Here is a 13,326-nt window from a genome sequence, read left to right as displayed (position 1 = left end):
GACAAACTTAGTCAACAGAACCGAAACAGATAAGAGACTATCTTTCTTTTCATCTCACTTCCTGTTCAGTGTGATGGAAATTGTGAATTTCACAATAAGAGTCCTCTGTGATTAGCACTACAACCAACTATGGAAATACACCGTGAAAATGAACAAAGCCAATATTTTTGGTAATTTACAAATCATATAGATTACACATAACACACCACGTTAAGATTTTTTGTGTTGTGGTGTAGTTAAATTATCAACATCCTCCAGAGGTGCTTTTACACCGAAATAAACATAGTACACTTTCTGGAAAAATTAGTTTTCACTTCCGGGCCGGAATCGACTCTTCTGTTTCTGTCGTCTTTCTGCTCTCTACTCCCCCCGGTCCGTGGGTAATATTTGCCCAAAGTTTGCTGTTATCCACGACGACATTACAGCGTTTGACCGCCGACCAGCCGAAATGGTGTTTAAAGTGACTGTCAACAGTGCCTGGAGGGCAACGAGGACGCTGTGGCTGCTCGTGCTAGTGAGCCTGTCTGTGTGCATCTGTGTTTGCCGAGCATCATCACCTCAGGAGGACAGTGCCATGGAGAACATCGTTACGGAGAAAAGGGCAGAGGAGAGCCACAGGCAGGACAGCGCAGACCTGCTCATCTTCATCCTGCTCCTCACCCTCACCATCCTGACCATCTGGTTGTTCAAACACCGGCGCTTCAGGTTCCTGCACGAGACTGGACTGGCGATGATTTATGGTGAGATGCTCCAGCGTGACTGCGAGGCGTCATCGCTGACTTTAACCGTGTGTACTCGGGATTAGATCTGAAATGAACGCGTGGCAGTATGAGGCTTCACACTTCCGACTTCTGCCAGTAAATTACGAAGCATTTTAGCACATGTGGGCAGCAGGTCGAAGCTGTAAGGTGACAAGCTTATTGAAGACAGCTTAAGCACCTTGTCTGAACCCTGCTTGGTCTATAACATCCAAGCAGGTAAACGTGTGGGGGCCCCGGAGGGAACTGCTCTAGCATGAAAAACCCAGCCCAAAATCTCACTTCTCCACACTCTCACTTCTCTAAGGCCAAGAATGGATGTGCTTGAAATAGAGCAGACTGTGATTGACTGACACTGCACACTGCACATTGCAGTGACATGTTTCAGAAATTGCTGAAACTCCAGCACATTCATTGGAGTTTTGACACACGCAGCCTTTTTTTTTTTTGCAGCAGATATTTTGACATGGCACAGTGGGAGCTGTAGTTGATAACAGTAATAACGGACTCCATTTAAACTGTTGGCTCGCTGGCTTGGCTTGCAGGAGCCATCGGTACCAGTCGCAGCTTTTCCTGCTTGAATAGTGAAAGCCCCTGAAAAGTTAAATCAGTCCTTTGAGGAGCGACTGGTGCTTGCAAACTGTGCTTGATTGCCTCGTCCTACACTTCCTGGTTAGTTTTGTCACACCTGTTCGGGTGTCACCTTCCTTGTTATCGTTTTGATAAGTGTTTGCTGATGTCATGTAATTCCAAGCATAGCTCGGCTCCGCTTTCTCCCGGCTGCAGGTGCAGCGCCTTTAACCAGCCTTCACCCAAAGGCACACTGCAGTATTCCTAATGTGTCCGACAGGGCAATCCACTGACGTCTTTCACAGCATTTATTCTGGCTTTGTGGCTTTTTCCTCTCCATCTCTCAGTTTCCTTTCCACAGAATAATCCAACAGAGCCTCTGGTGACATCTCTCCATTGATTTTTGGCCCCCTTGTTGCAACATTAATCAACTCTGCCCTCTGTGTCCTGTTCGTCTTGCCTCTCTTCCCAGGCCTACTCGTTGGCGTGGTGTTGCGCTACGGCATCCACGTTCCTCGGGACATCAGCAACATCACGCTGAGCTGCCCCGTCAACGCCAGCCCCGCCACGCTGCTGGTCAACGTCAGCGGTAAATTCTACGAGTACACTCTGAAAGGAGAGATCAGCGCCACCGAGGTGGACGACGTGCAGGATAATGAGATGCTGCGAAAGGTACCGGCCGCCGTGTTGCTGTCAGGCAGAAAGGACAAGAAGCTGTGATGTGTCACCTTTGATTAAGTTTGTCATGTAGAAGTTTACCATCCTTGTTACATCTGAATAATATACAGCTGAATCAGTTGATAAATGAATGAATGAATGAGAGAATCCCTCTCAGATCAACTGATGATGGAAATAATCATTAGTTGCATCCTGAATGAAATCTTTTAGTGGGTGTTGTGTCTTTATGGACCACCATTTCTGCATTGTCCATGTTAAATATATATAGTATAATCCTCTGTTATCAAGTCATGCAGTCTAAAGCAGATAAAAGGGGCCAAAGGTTGAAGAAGGGCTCATTACTTCTGGTAAAATCAGCGGCAGAAGGCTGCAATCAATGAAAGACAGCAGACAGCTGCCCTTTGCCTGAGGCTCACTTGAGCTTTTTGGAGGCATAACTATTACTCTGTGGTCATGTGCTGATGAATTCATACCAATAAACAAGCAGTATGTCACCAAAACGCCACAGAGGCTGCGATCTTTCCATCTGTGGCTTCTGTCTTCTGACTCTAACTTGTCTCATAACAAAATCACAGCAGGCGACTGTTGGTAAAGCACCGATGTAGATTTACAACTAAAAAGCTGTGAATATGTTTGTCTCTGGGTGCAGAAGTCGTCCCCATTTCCCATCCTGTCATTTTACTGTTATAACTACGTTTCTTGATGGTCCTGGAGGCCGCTTCATGCTGTCCCAGATGTGTCATTTATGATAAATTAATTTATTATCTTACATGCAACAGCCCAGATGTGTCCATCAAAACAACTGTTTTTTTATGTGTGTGTGTGTGTGTGTGTGTGTGTGTGTGTGTGTGTGTGTGACTCAGGTGACCTTTGACCCCGAAGTGTTCTTCAATATTCTCCTCCCGCCGATCATTTTCCACGCTGGCTACAGCTTGAAGAGGGTACGGTAATATTTCACTCTCGTGTGAAAACTTTAAAAACACTCGCGTGACTCGTGATGAAATGATGTCGTCTTTTCAGCGCGAAATGCTAAAATCCACTTATTCCTTCATCTGTTTTTAGAGATGAACGACGTCACAGTGCAGATGCTGATGTGTTTAAACTGTTCTCTCTTCTAGAGACACTTTTTCCGTAACATGGGGTCCATCCTGGCTTATGCCTTTCTGGGGACAGTTATTTCCTGTTTTGTCATTGGGTGAGAATATTACTAAAATATATATATATAACAAAAAGTATCATATATGTCAGTTATTTATGGCAGTAAAGTCAGTGTTGTTTATGATGACGTGTGAAACCCCCCCACCCCCACCCCCCGCTGTCCCCCGTCAGGCTGCTGATGTACGGCTGTGTGATGCTGATGAAGCAGGTGGGACAGCTGGGCGGAGACTTCTTCTTCACTGACTGTCTCTTCTTTGGAGCCATCGTCTCTGCCACAGACCCCGGTATGTAGTTTCCCCTGCACTACAGGTTAAGCATAAACCGCCTTCACTTTTATCTCTTCAGGTGTTCAAAGCTTGCAGGAAACAGGACACAAGCACAAACATTTCATCGTAACAAGGGAGATTTGGTAAATTTGTGTGCAGCAGACTCAGAGTAACTGAGGTCAAGGTTCATTTCAGGTGAAAACAAGTGAAAAAGGAAGAGTTTAGAAATGCCGTCATGCCTGTTGCCTTTGTTCAGTTCTGTTTCTTTTCACTTCCCAAAGTCCCACTGAGAGGGAAGAGATAGTAATGAAATACATCATGATAATAAGTCAAGAGGTTTGGAGAAAAAAAAAGCTCTGAAAACACTAAAACAGCTTAAGAAATACTTTGAAAAACATCTTTGCTTTAAATTTCCTGTAATTTTAAATTCCAAAATTGCAGTTTGTTGAACATCTGTCAGTGCAAGTCTCACAATATTTCCTCTTTCTACAAATCAGCCAAGTGTACGCTCAACGGCCACTTCATTAGTACACCTGTACGCTGTTGTTGCATGGAGTTACATTAGATTCTACAGGTGTATCTAATAAAGTGGCCACTTGCTCAACACATACGTTACAGTATTAGTACATGATATGGAACTGAAACACAGCTCTTGACACCTGCTTCCATCTTGCTCGGTGTTGAGCCTCATTGTTTGGGTCAGCTGTCGGAGGTATTTATTGTCTTTGTCTTCGTCCACAGTGACCGTCCTGGCCATCTTCAACGAGCTGCAGGTCGACGTGGATCTGTATGCTTTGCTGTTTGGAGAGAGCGTGCTCAACGACGCGGTGGCCGTGGTTCTGTCCTCGTAAGTCGTCCGTCTTCTTGACATCACACCACGAGTCCGCATCACAGAGTAATGGCTAAATTCATGCGTTTGTTTCGACCGGCCTGTGACCTTTTAACTAACCCGTCAGCTTCTCATTAGCGCCGCGCTGAACGTGAGGCGGCCTCTTAGCTAACGCTCGGTTTTTCTCCTCCTCTACATGAAACTCCTGTTATTTCCACAGAATTGTAAATTATAATAGCAGGCTCAGCGGAGTGGCCGGTGCCTGCGGAGAGACTCTGACCAGCCCATTGAACGGGTGCACTAAGTAGAGCATGGCATTGTGTGCCTTTGCGGTGCCTTGAGACAAATGTGACAAATCACCGGCCATTTGTTTCTCCACCTATTCAACCACCTACTCTGCTTTCTCACGAAACACTGTTTGATGTTGTGAGCCAGCTGCGTTCCTGTTATCTATCTGAAGATTCTTATGCACAGAAGCCAGGCGAGGGCAGGACGCCGGCGTCTCCTACAGACCAAATGCCTGGTGATTTGTTTTGTGAGCGTGCGGCTGTGAATGGAGAGGCTGAATATCACTTTCATCACGTTTTATCACAAAAGTACCTCAGCAGAATATTTGAAAAATGATTTTTCATAATTGCTTTCTCTGACTGACAGCCAGCCTGCTAAATTTTAAATAAATCTTCTGTGATAAAATCCCTCTCAGCCCGGACAAAATCTAATTTTCAGAAGCTTTTTGAGCCCGTGTGCATCACTGGGCCGCTTCAGTGTCGATACTCGACCACCAGGTGACACAAAGCTGACAGCTTTTATTATCCCTCATAAAAAACATACAGGACAGTAACAGACAGTGCCTGTCAGCTGCGACACAGATGTATCAGCAAGTTTGTTGTGTTGCTTCGACACACTGAAAACATTTTCATCACATTTTTATTTTTCCTTCAAAGCAGACTTAAATAAAAAAAAATCTCCTTATTTGGACTAAATTCTCTTAAAGGAAGGAAAAATCCCTGTAGTCTCTTTTTCTTGCTCTACCTGCAGACAACAAATGTGCATTTAGCAGCATAATATTTAGTGTTTTTACTCTATTGTTCCACCTTTGAATGTAATTTACGGCAAAGTTTCTCCTCAGTGGAAACTTACCAGCATATACGCAGTCTAAAGGATGAATTACGTATCTGTGCTTAACTCCACACGGCAGTATCACATCAGTAGACTTTTAAACTCTTGGTCACGAGTTGAGTATTAACACTGACGTCTCTTTTTGTTCCAGCCCTCTGGCCTTTACTTTACTTTACTCTGCTTTTTCTCTTTATCTGAATTCCTCCAGTTTACATTGTGAGAGGTTTTGCTGTGAAATGTTTCCTGTACCTGCTAAAGTGCTGGAATGTGCAGTGTTTGACGAAATGTTTGCGAGTAAGAAGACGATTTACAGCAGAGGTTAGGCAGTCAGATCATATTATACAACTGCTGCTGCATTTCCTGTCAGCGGGCTTTAATTTGAGTTCGTGCGTAACTCTGATTTCTGCTCTCTTACACTCTGCGTACGTAGTTGGTGTTAAAGTTTGTGCTCTGTCATGTCAGGTCTATAGTAGCGTACCAGCCACAAGGAGACAACAGTCACACCTTCGAGGTCATGGCGATGCTGAAGTCTTTTGGGGTTTTCCTCGGAGTTTTCAGCGGCTCCTTTGCTCTCGGAGTGGCCACCGGAGTCGTGACCGCTCTCATATCCTTTCTGTCGTCCAATTATCTGTTTATTTATGTGAGAAAAACAACAACTTTTAAAATGTAAGACTAAGAATACAGTGTTTAACCAGCAAAGCATAAGCACAGTTAAATGTTAAATAAAATTGTTCACTCAGTTGTTAATAGTATCAATAGTCATGTTTCTGTTTGATAAATGAGGTAAAATGACTACATTGCAAAAAGTACCTTGAGCAGTTGAACTGATCTTGGGTGGTGCTGCCTCGTTTTTTGTAAAGAGTAATGGGAAAAAACCAAGATATAATTAAGAAGTAATGGAGCTGGTGACAGCATATTTTTCTTGTTTGAAGGATCCAGTTCAAACAGGTGACAGCATGTTGAAATACAGACGACGGCTCCATTAGGAGCTGTGAGTCCATTTCAAACTGGCCTTGAAACACTTTGCAAACAGATGAAATCTTCCCACCCAGCGGCACACTTTCTTCAGACTCACCTGCCTCCTCTCAGATGTCATGAATAATAGATGACGGTTTAGTGTGAATCCGGCGTGCGGCGTTTCAGTGTCTTGTTAAACTCTTTGACTGTCGTCTGTACGTGACTAAGTTCACGAAGCTGAGGGATTTCCAGCTGCTGGAGACGGCTCTGTTCTTCCTCATGTCCTGGAGCACGTTCCTGCTGGCTGAGGCCTGCGGCTTCACAGGTAACGCACACACACACACGCACACACACACACATCACACTGACTGACATTAATTATCCTAAACCTAACCTTAACCCAAGTCTTCAATTATGGGGACCTGCATTGTCCTTATAAGGAGGGCGAGTCCCCACAACATGAGTAATGTCCACACACACTCAGACCAACTACCAGAAGTCAGAAGTCTAGACGTTAAATCTCTTGGACCCTGTTTCCACGTGGGTTTAAAATGCGTTTCGGTGATCTGAACACAAGCGGACAGCCGAGACGTTCACACCTGTGTCCGTCATGTGCCTCCGAGGTGTCCAGATGACCACCGTCTGTGCAGATTAGTCACTGCCGACGTCGCTTCCTCTGAAAGTGCTCAGTAATTACACCAGTCTGTCGTCAGTCCAGCGCTGGATTTGTTTGGCGCGGGTTCGCTAAGAAAACACAAACGTTTTAAGAACTGAAATCATCTGTCACCAAAACAGGCACCACATCCTGAGCTGATGATGTGGTTTCCTGTTACGTCTTTGTCTGGGAAGCATCAGGAAAGGACATGTGAACAGTGCTCGGTGGTGCTCCTTTACACGTGTATTTAGCGCTGTCCGCTTGTGATTTAAAGGTGTCATTTAGGTTTGTGTTATTGTTAATAATCAGCGTTTACTGATCGCCTCACTCCTCTGTGTCTCCGTCCCTCGTGCTGTGTTGCAGGTGTGGTTGCAGTGCTGTTCTGTGGAATCACTCAGGCCCACTACACCTTCAACAACCTGTCTCCTGACTCGCAGGACAGGACCAAACAGGTCAGACCTGGACTACGACCACGACACTGCTCTTTCTGCTCCATTTCAGTATGCAGTACGAGCTTGTGTTTGTGCCTTTGTTTTGACAGCAGGAAACGTGTTAAAAATGGTGTTTTCAGTGATCTAGAAGTGAAAATGTAACACAACTGAGAAGTGTGGCACTTTACAAGGTGTAAAATGGTGGAATAGTGATGTTTTTTTGTGTGTAAAGCACAGTTTGCTGACATTTATTGTTTCATCGGTCAAGAACTGATGCGATAAATCTGTAATTTGCCTGTTACACTGAGCTCTGACTGAACGTGGTTTTTACAGTGTCCATCCACTGAGGTTGCTGTTATCTAAACCACGTTGTGTTGTTCCTCTTGTGTTGCAGCTCTTTGAACTGCTAAACTTCCTGGCCGAGAACTTCATTTTCTCCTACATGGGTCTGACCCTCTTCACCTTCCAGAACCACGTCTTTAACCCCATGTTCATCGTTGGGGCTTTTGTATCTTTTGCACACGAAGCTCTAACTGTCAGCGTAGGAATATTGAATCAACACTAATCTGAGCCTTTTTCAGTCGCCAGAGAACACAGCTGCCGCAGTGTTACGGCTAACCACAAAGACGCAGATGGTAATTGAGTTAAAGGGGCCGTGAACAGGCTTGGACCAGAGTGAGGCTCTTTGTTTCGTTGTCGTCTCCTTGACCTCGTTCCCGCTCAGGTGGCCGTGTTCCTGGGGAGAGCTGCAAACATCTACCCTCTCTCATTCCTTCTTAATCTGGGGCGACGCAACAAGATCAGATCCAACTTCCAGCACATGATGATGTTTGCCGGTGAGTGTATCACTGTGCCGCTGCAGACACCTCTGAGCTGAGATGAAGGCTCTGCAAGGAATTTAGACTTTTGGGGCTCTGAAAACAAGCCTGATTCAAAAGAAGTTGGGACGCTGGGAATGATCCAAACAGGTGTTTTTGGCCCTGTCCCAACTTGTTTGCTGGCATTTAATGGAGAATAAGCAGATATTTACAAAAATCAATGAAGCTGGACATTAAATATATCGTCTTTGTGCTGTTTTAAATCAAATGTCAAATCATGTTTTGTAAACAGAAATCCCTGTTTGTCACATGTAGCAGTTTGCACACTTGTTTGTGTATAACGCTCTCCGTGCTTTGCCCTCCAGGACTGCGAGGCGCGATGACCTTCGCTCTGTCCATCAGGGACACGGCGACGTACGCCCGTCAGATGATGTTTTCCACCACTCTGCTCGTGGTCTTCTTCACTGTTTGGATTTGTGGAGGTGGCACCACCCAGATGCTGTCCTGCCAGCGCATACGGTACGCCTCTCCCTCACCTGTCCAATCCGCCCTCAGACTGGATTTATTTTAACGCTGGAGGGGTTTTGACACATCAGGGTACTTCAGATACTGTGAAGAACGTCAGAGAGTTTGGCTTTTTCTGACTGTCCAGACTTTATGTTAAACTCATCTGGTCCTCCTATCAGATTAAAACATTCATCACAACCTTTGTCCCTGCTCTGATGAGTGCGTGAGGCTGTTTATAAACAGTGCACCCACCTTTACGTGGAGCCTGCTGCTCAGGAACTTGCCAAACGGGGGAAACACGCTTCACAGCACAGTTCTGCTCTGCCAGTTTATAACTGCACCTTACTTGTGTTTTTGTTCCTTTTAACAGCGTGGGAGTGGACTCCGATCAAGATAACTCTGTAAGTGTGGCCCCTGTGAAATGCTTATTACTGTGATTTGGTAACAACGAGTGTAAGAAAACCCCTAAACCACATTTTCTCTGTTTGGACAGATGAGCATCGCTGAAGGCTCAGAGAGAAGAAGCACCAAACAAGAAAGTGCCTGGCTTTTCAGAATTTGGTACAACTTCGACCACAAGTATCCTTCAGCAAACAAATGATTAGTTTCTGTCAATGTCAGAAAAAGCAAAATGACTTATCTTCATAGATTTCTGCAGCTCTGAGACCAAAGCTTAGCAGAAATCATCACACAGTCACAGGTGGCATCAAACATGTTCCAGCTGAGTGGTGACGACTGTGCTTCAGCATCAGACAGCAGAGGGAGCACCGTGTACACACTTGAAGACAAATGGTCCCTTTTATTGGCTTTGTAGTTTGATGTACTTCAAGTAAAATGTTGATCGTTTTGCCTTTTTGACTCGAATAAGAAGCCAGACTTTTTATTTTAATGCACTTATTTGACATTCGTTGATCGGACTTTAGAGGGATCTTTGTGTCTAACCTCTCGTTCTCTCTGTTAGCGCTTGTTTTCTGTGTTATTGTGTCCTTGACTCAAGCTCCCTCTCCAGCTACCTGAAGCCCATCCTGACTCACAGCGGCCCCCCTCTCACAGCCACGCTGCCTCCCTGCTGCGGCCCCCTCGCCCGCTTCCTCACCAGCCCTCAGGCCTATGAGGTCAGACGCTTTTTCATACAGGAGCTATTTTTGGCTGAACTGTGTGTGTTAAGTTTTAGCCCGTATTACTGGCCAGGAAAAAAAAAAAAAAAGTTATTCTGATGAGTCACGAAGTGAGAGGTTCAGTGTGAAACTGAGGGTTTTGTTTCAGTGGGAGGATGTGGAGACGCTCCATCCATCATTCGAGTATTTGAGTCACTTCTTGTGCGTTTATTCTGGTTATTCTTCTTCCCTGACACCAGAACGAGTGCCAGCTGAAGGATGACGACTCTGACCTCATCCTGACAGACGGTGACATCAACCTGACCTACGGCGACATCACAGTCAGCACAGACGCCACAGGTGCCCACACCAGCGGCGGCCCAGCCTTTGCCGGCGCCGCCACCTCTGATGACTTGGACAGAGAGTTGACGTACGGGGATCACGAGCTGGTGATGAGGGGCACGCGCCTGGTGCTGCCCATGGATGACTCTGAGCCGCCCTTTACAGACCCCCAGCAACGCTTACGGATGTGAAGACAGTCCGTCAGCGCAGACCCAGACAACCGTCCGACTCAGACTGACCCGAGCCATCGAACAATCGACCAGTACCCGACGCTCCGTCCCTCACTCTTCGGCTTTTTCACATTTCCTCATCCCGCTTGCTTTCTTTCTCCCCACCCATTTCCTCTCGCTCGCGTTTTCTCACTCCCTCTGGTGGCAGATCACTGTCTCTACCTCGTTCTCGCTCTCCTCCTTTCCACTCCTTTCCGGCGCCTGCCATAATTGTAATATAGTCTTATTTATTTGCGGGGGGGGGGGGTTTCTTTGTTTGGTTTTCACTTGAAAGTCAGTTTCTCTTGAGTTGTTTCAGCTTAAAATCAGTCACCTTACTGTAGCATTGCACAGAGGTCTAGCAGCATGTGTTAGTGTGTAAATGCAAGTACCAACCACTAGCTAATACGTCGATGTACAGTATATCACAAGAGTACTATAACTTTGATATGCATGCTGAGGATGCTTGTTGTTTTCTTTGTGTGGGAGGTTGAGGGCTTTCGTGTTTCGGGTCTGACCTTGAATGTTGCTGCCTTCTCTCTGTGCACCAGAGGCATGCTGACCCAGTGGACAACTTTACTGTACGTTTTGTTACAATCAAGTGCCTGGGAATTGTAGTTTTAAGCCCGGCAGCCCGTACTGGAGCGGTTCAGGAAGGGCGGTCGCGCAGTTGTAGTTTTCCTTTGTAAGAAAGAAAAAAAAAAAAATCTAAACAGACACCTCTGTCCATAAGGTAGCAATATACTCAGCGGGTGTTTGGGCTGTGAGTTTGTGCTTTTCGCCTGTACATAGTGCATAACAATGTGATGCCATGCAGTGTAACCTGGCAGTGAAAGCTGTGGATCTCTCCCAATGACCTTTGACTGTGACACAGAGAGGGGCTTTACACCTTATTTTAGAAGCTGATGTCGCTCACAGCAGAACGAAGGGCTGTTGTTCTGACAACGAGATCCAGGCGAGTTTTGACGGAGAGCGCTTGGTGCCATTCCTGTCCTGCATTTCCACACTTTGTGAAAACTGAATGCAGACGACCTCAAAGTGTTTTGTATTCTTTCTGCAGCTTAAGGACGTTAAGCTGAATCACATTTGTCATACACATCGAGCTTTGTGAATACATTTTCTATTACAATCGTGCATTAATGTCGAGACTTTGCGTCAGATTTTAGCTCTGAATGATCCAAAAAAAACAGATACATGAATTACAAGAGAAACAAGTAATGAGCATCGGGCTGCTGCCAGTGATCACTTTCATTATTGATTCAACTATTTTTGGTGTAACTGATTAATCGTTTGGTCAGACAAAAGTGAATAATTCCCATCGTGGATCACAGTTTCTCAGATCTTCAGTTGATATCTGTAAGTGTTTTGTCAGGTATATTCACCCGCAGTGAAGCTGGACGCCGTGAATTTGAAAAAATGACTTAATCACATATCAAAATTGTTGCTGATTAATTTTGTTTTGTTGATCAACTAAATGATCAATCGGCGAATTGTTGCAGCCTCGCGTTTCCTACAAGGAGATCCATAGAACCCGTGAATAAGAGCGGAGAGGCCACCTGATGATGGGCTCACCTCTGGTACGAGCAGACAGTCACGTCGGCCCTGTGGCAGCTCATCACTGTGAGAGCTGTCAGAGTAGAACAACAATCGTTTATATGCTGGATGATTTTTTTTTTCTCTGCTGTACATGAAACGCTAAAAAACAGGAGTTTAATGACATTAACGTGCATAAAGTCATAAAAATACACTCCGTTAGCAGCGTGCTCGCGGATGGAAGGGTTACATTTTACTTGTGTTTCATGATGGAAGGAAGCTTTAGAGAGCTCCTTCGTGTGCCGAGCACAGCAGCTGTTAATGCGGGCTTAACAGGAAGTGTTGACAGGACGTCACCGTGGCAACGCTCTGTTGATGTGGACATCAGCCAGAAAACACTCATGAACACGGCGACTTAGTCGAACGCGGCGGTTTTGCGGTTCACCCTCTCTTTGAGCCGAAGAGGGGAAAAAAATTGGGTGTTTGCGAAAAGGGATGCAAGAGAATGAAAAAAGAGTGAAAGAAATAAATGATGAAGGAAAGAGGTGGAGGACGGGTGGTGTTTGTGTGTGTGTGCTCGCGTGTTGGGGATGATATGGAGGTGGGAGGAAGAGCAGGCTTTTAGATATCGCTTTTCCTTCCACAGTTATCTTCTGCTGTGCAGGAACTTCTAATTGAAAGAGTTTTGTTTTGTTTTTTTTTAATCAGGCATGCCTCTTGACACCACGTTGTCCAGGAAATGACTCGTTCTTTCCACCATTTTTATACTTTTCATTTGTCGTCATTCTTGACTTTTATTTTGTCGAAGGGAAACAATGACGTGAAAAAAAAGAAAAACTAAGAAATCAAAAGAAATTGCACTCGTCCATCCAGAATGTGTTACTGTTTTTTTGCCGTGTTTGTTTGTTTTATCTAACAGCTGCTTTTATATGATTTAGCTTTCGTGTTTTGGAAAAATGAGCAAACTCATGTCAGTTGAGTGAATCTTCAGAAGTCGACTCGTTGATGTTAATTTGTGAAGGATGAGTTCGACGTGGCAGCGGCGGTCGAGATGATGAAAGTCATTTCATACTGCTCCATCTTATCACGTTGCCATTCAGGTACTTTGATGTATGTCTGCAACAACATGCTGTCTGAATGCTGCTGCCATGACTTCTACAGAGCATGAATCGTTCATCTGCTGATGGTGGGGAAAAAAAAAAAAAAAACAATCTACAAGCAGAACTGTGTGCCACTGTTCTCCAACTGACACATTAAATAATGAAATCTGCAAAAGCTCATATAGGTTTTGGTGTTTGCCTACTGCTCTGCCAGTATGTTCTCTCTCTCTCTTTGTTCTCTGAATGGTGACTCGTGATTGGCTTTGATCATTGGAAATCTTGTCTGAAGTAGCTGACCA

At 45.1% G+C, this 13,326-nt stretch overlaps 1 protein-coding gene across 1 annotated transcript; it reads left to right on the top strand.

Annotated features, from left to right (window-relative positions):
• Positions 1-318: 318 nt before the first annotated feature.
• On the top strand, positions 319-12,750 carry slc9a6a (solute carrier family 9 member A6a). The gene is made up of 16 exons (XM_076739393.1): positions 319-740; positions 1,801-2,000; positions 2,870-2,947; positions 3,125-3,201; positions 3,336-3,448; positions 4,172-4,277; positions 5,841-5,982; positions 6,555-6,660; positions 7,354-7,442; positions 7,816-7,929; positions 8,146-8,257; positions 8,605-8,758; positions 9,117-9,147; positions 9,240-9,325; positions 9,756-9,861; positions 10,104-12,750. The coding sequence occupies exons 1-16, from the start codon at positions 449-451 to the stop codon at positions 10,374-10,376; spliced, it is 2,079 nt and encodes a 692-aa protein (XP_076595508.1). The 5' UTR covers positions 319-448; the 3' UTR covers positions 10,377-12,750.
• The last annotated feature ends 576 nt before the right edge of the window (positions 12,751-13,326 follow it).

The sequence above is a fragment of the Chaetodon auriga genome, chromosome 9, assembly GCF_051107435.1.
Source record: "Chaetodon auriga isolate fChaAug3 chromosome 9, fChaAug3.hap1, whole genome shotgun sequence".
Lineage (NCBI taxonomy): Eukaryota > Metazoa > Chordata > Actinopteri > Chaetodontiformes > Chaetodontidae > Chaetodon > Chaetodon auriga.
Note: the sequence above shows the minus strand (reverse complement) of the source record. Positions and strands in the feature narration are given on the sequence as shown.